At 49.9% G+C, this 3,988-nt stretch overlaps 1 protein-coding gene across 1 annotated transcript; it reads right to left on the reverse strand.

Moving 5' to 3' along the window:
- Window positions 1–205: 205 nt before the first annotated feature.
- FOS (Fos proto-oncogene, AP-1 transcription factor subunit) lies at window positions 206–3,755 on the reverse strand. Its single transcript, XM_089660560.1, has 4 exons — window positions 3,545–3,755; window positions 2,045–2,269; window positions 1,825–1,932; window positions 206–1,717 (listed from the first exon to the last, which is right to left on the reverse strand). Exons 1-4 carry the CDS (start codon window positions 3,689–3,691, stop codon window positions 1,058–1,060), a joined length of 1,140 nt encoding a protein of 379 aa, XP_089516686.1. The 5' UTR covers window positions 3,692–3,755; the 3' UTR covers window positions 206–1,057.
- Window positions 3,756–3,988: the final 233 nt, after the last annotated feature.

The following is a 3,988-nucleotide window of genomic DNA, read 5'->3' on the forward strand; positions in this document are numbered from 1 at the left end:
AGACCTATAAACACCCTTCATTACCCAATGGGGTACCCGATAGATGCAGGTGTCAGTAACAATTCTACTGGCCAGTAGTAGAGAATAGCCATGATGATTAGATAAAAAAAAAAAAAAAAAAAAAAAGGGAAGAGGACACCCTGGACAGTATCAGGATAATAGCACACCATACCCTAAGGACAATGAAGACTCACACACCAAGAGCTGCATTGAATGCAAATACAATTTATTCTCCATGTCTTGGACAAGAAGCAAAAAACAAAATGCTATAAGTTGTTTCAGGCCCTCTGTCCGCAAAAGTAGAAAACAAAAATACAAATAAAAATATAAATATTCTCAAAATTCAAAATAAATTAACAAAACCGTCTACAAGAAATAAAACGTTTTCATGGAAAACTTGGAAAGACAGCAAAAGACTGAGTGTTACAATCAAACGGAAGATACTGCACGTTCACCATGTGTCCGGCTTCAGGGAGGGGGTAGGGTTTCATATATATTTATATATCATATATACTCTAGATCATAAAAGTCTTGGCTGTTATGGAGCTCCATATGAGAGCGGCCCACAAGCAGCCAGCACCATGACAAGTTGCTGTATGAACAGCCCGTAGCTTCCAAACCAGAAGATGAAAACACAAGACGTGTAAAAACACCATCACTGACGCAGCAGCGAGGATACAACATGCTACATATTAAAAACAGGAGTCACAAGGTCCATGCCAGTGCTACATGTCAGGAAGAGGTATTGGCCTTCGGTGGCAGTTGGAAGAGGGAGACATCTGCCAGTCACAGCCAGAGAGACAGGGTGGCAGTTGTTGGGCACTGGGAAGGTTGGCAACCCTTGCTCTAGCAGTGACAGTGTGCTCATTCGAGGATTTTCACAACTACAACTTTGGCCAGAGATGAATGGACTACACATGCACAGTGTACACTTATAGCAGCAAGGAGGCAGTCTTACTAGATGAGGAGGAAACCACATCCCATATTGCCTGTGGAGAGAGTCACCAAGCTGTGACCACTGTGTGGCTACAGTCCTAGGTCACCTTCACCTTGGGCATTACAAGGCCAGTAGAGTTGGTGAGTTGAGAGAGTCTGAGGATTGCTCGTTGCTGCTGCTCCCCCTCCTATGGGCTGTTCCGCAGTTGGGGAAGGGTTCAGACTCTGGGTATGTGAAGACAAAAGATGTGGTGTAGGTGGTACATGTTGGGGTGCAGGTGACAACAGGGGTACACAGAGGCTCCATGTCCACAGACAAGGTGTTATACAGAGGCTCCCATTCAGATGTGTATAGCGTGCTTGACAAATCCACATCGGGAACAGAGCGAGCGGCGTCAGAAGATCCTGTGGAAGGAGAGCCGAACAGGAAGTCATCCAGAGGCTCAGATTTAAGTTCCAGGGATACCTGCAACTGAGAGGTTTCCTTCTCAGGGATGGAAGACTGTGGGAGGCTGACTGAAAACATAGGCTCCACTAAGACTTCCTGGGAGCTGGAAGAGCTGGTCACTTCTGGGATCAAGGCCAGATCCAAGGAAGATGTCAGGGAGGGTGTCAGATCCAAGGTTGAGGCCAAGTCTTGGAAGGTTCCATCCAAGTCATGTGGAATCTTGCAGGCAGGTTTATGAGCAGCAAGGATAAACTCAAGCTTTTCCTTCTCCTTCAGAAGGGCTGCAATCTCAGCCTGCAGAACTGACTTCTCATCCTCAAGCTCATCAGTTTCCTGAACAGAAGAAGATCATCAATTAGGGGGATTCTAGCACACAGAAACACCACATAGTATGCAAGGCCAAATCTTTACAACAAAGCTTAAAAAGGACCTCTACTTACAGCTTGGAGGGTGTCAGTCAGCTCTCGGCGACGGTTACGGCATTTAGCTGCCGCCATCTTGTTCCTTTCACGTCTAATTCTCCTTTTCTCCTCTTCCTCGGGAGAAAGCTGTGAAAATAAAAAAGGACAGCCGGTCAGAAATCCGGAATACATCTGCAGAGTCTCATGTGTAATGAGAGCAAAAAGCAGACTGCAAATCACACGCCATCTGGACAATTACCTGTTCAACTTTTCCTCTCCTGCCCTGGCTCTGTCCTCTTCCAGAGGAGCCTTTCAACACGCCGCTGCGGCTGTAGGCTGGGGCTGCTCCATAGGGGTGAACTCTGGTCTGAGATGGGGCCACAGATGAAACAAGTGTAGGTTGCACCAACCACTGCAGGTCTGGTGAGGTGGAGATGGCTGTGACTGTGGGGACAAAGCTGGTGTTGGAGTCAGTGCCGAATTCCTGAAAAGAAAGAAAAAAAGGGGACATTAAGTATACAGTGTGGCAAGTTACAGTGTTCCCCCCTCCCTCCCTCTGTGCACACATGCTGAATGGGCTGATCCAGAGGGAGCTGCATTTCCAATCCCAGCACACCAGACAGAAGGGGATAAAAATAGCTCTGACGCCACCAGTGACGCAGAGGCCGCTCTGGAGTCTCCTGAATGAACTCTGGAAGTGTTTTATCAATGAATCCGCTTTACACACACAGGAGGGGGGGGGGGGGTGCTGCTCAGCAGTCAATGCACCATGCAGCAAGCAGGCAGAGCTGCAAAGTCTGCCCTATGCAACCCAATCCAGCCTGCATTCACCCCAATCCATGTTGCTGGTGTACCCCAGCCTAGTATCAGCACTGTACACCCTAATCCAGACTGCATTCACCCTAATCCATGGCATCTGCACCCTAATCCATGTTACCAGTGTATCCCAGCCTAGTATCAGCACTGCACACCCAAATACAGACAGCATTAACCCCCATCCACATCACCTGAACCCTAATCCCTGTTACTGGTGTACCCCAACCCATATCATCAAGCACCTCAATCCAAACAGTATTAACTCCAGTACATAGCAGCACTGTGCACCCCAATACATCCCCAACACTGCACACCCCCAATCCATGGTACCCATATACCCCAACACTGCACACCCCCAATCCATGGTACCGATATACCCCAACACATCATTGACACTGTGCACCCCCAATCCGTGGTACCCATATACCCCAACACATCATTGACACTGTGCACCCCCAATCCGTGGTACCCATATACCCCAACACATCATTGACACTGTGCACCCCCAATCCGTGGTACCCATATACCCCAACACATCATTGACACTGTGCACCCCCAATCCGTGGTACCCATATACCCCAACACATCATTGACACTGTGCACCCCCAATCCATGTTAACTTTGTACCCCAACATATCACCAACACTGTGCACCCCAATCCAGTCACCACCTGCAGCCCAATGTAGATACCATTAACCCCAATCCATGATTGGCACTATGCACCCCCAATCCAGACACCCTTAGTCCCTGTCTGCCCAATGCACCCCACCCAGTGTCCATGCCCCTCAATCCACATCACCTGTACACCCCAATCCAATCACCCCTCCCTCCCATCCAGACATTGTGACCTACATCCAGACTCCGCACCTCCCGTACAGGGTATGAGGAACACCCCAGAAGCAGATCTATATCCCCTCCACCATGTCATGTGTCACCCACTTACCGGCGGGGTGAGCGGGGATCCCAGGCTGGAGAAAGAAGCGGTCGGGGACGGGTAGTAAGTCATGCTGTCCGCGGCGGGAGAAGCGCTGCTGCACCGGGAGGATGCCGCCTCGTAGTCGGTGCTGTTGCTGGAGAAGCCGTGGTACATGTCTGCTGTGTATAAAGCGCGATATCGTCCGATAGATCCGGAGCTGTCACTGCCAGAACTCACCGCTCTGCTGCCTTTTATACCCGCTGAAATTTATGAATGGGTGACGTAGACAAGGGGCAGACCATGTGTACCGGGGGGGAGAGGATCGGTCCACACAGCCCTTCCGCTGCCTCCGGTACACGAATCACAATGCTGGAGCTTGATCGGTCAGCGCACCCGCGTTATCACCGACCCTGACCCATCACAGTGCACTACAACAAGCACAATGTGTCAGCGGATCCCCCCCTTGGGTTA

Source organism: Staurois parvus, unplaced genomic scaffold (genome assembly GCF_062004578.1).
Source record: "Staurois parvus isolate SC_StPar_1 unplaced genomic scaffold, SC_StPar_1.0 ptg001253l, whole genome shotgun sequence".
NCBI classification, from domain to species: domain Eukaryota; kingdom Metazoa; phylum Chordata; class Amphibia; order Anura; family Ranidae; genus Staurois; species Staurois parvus.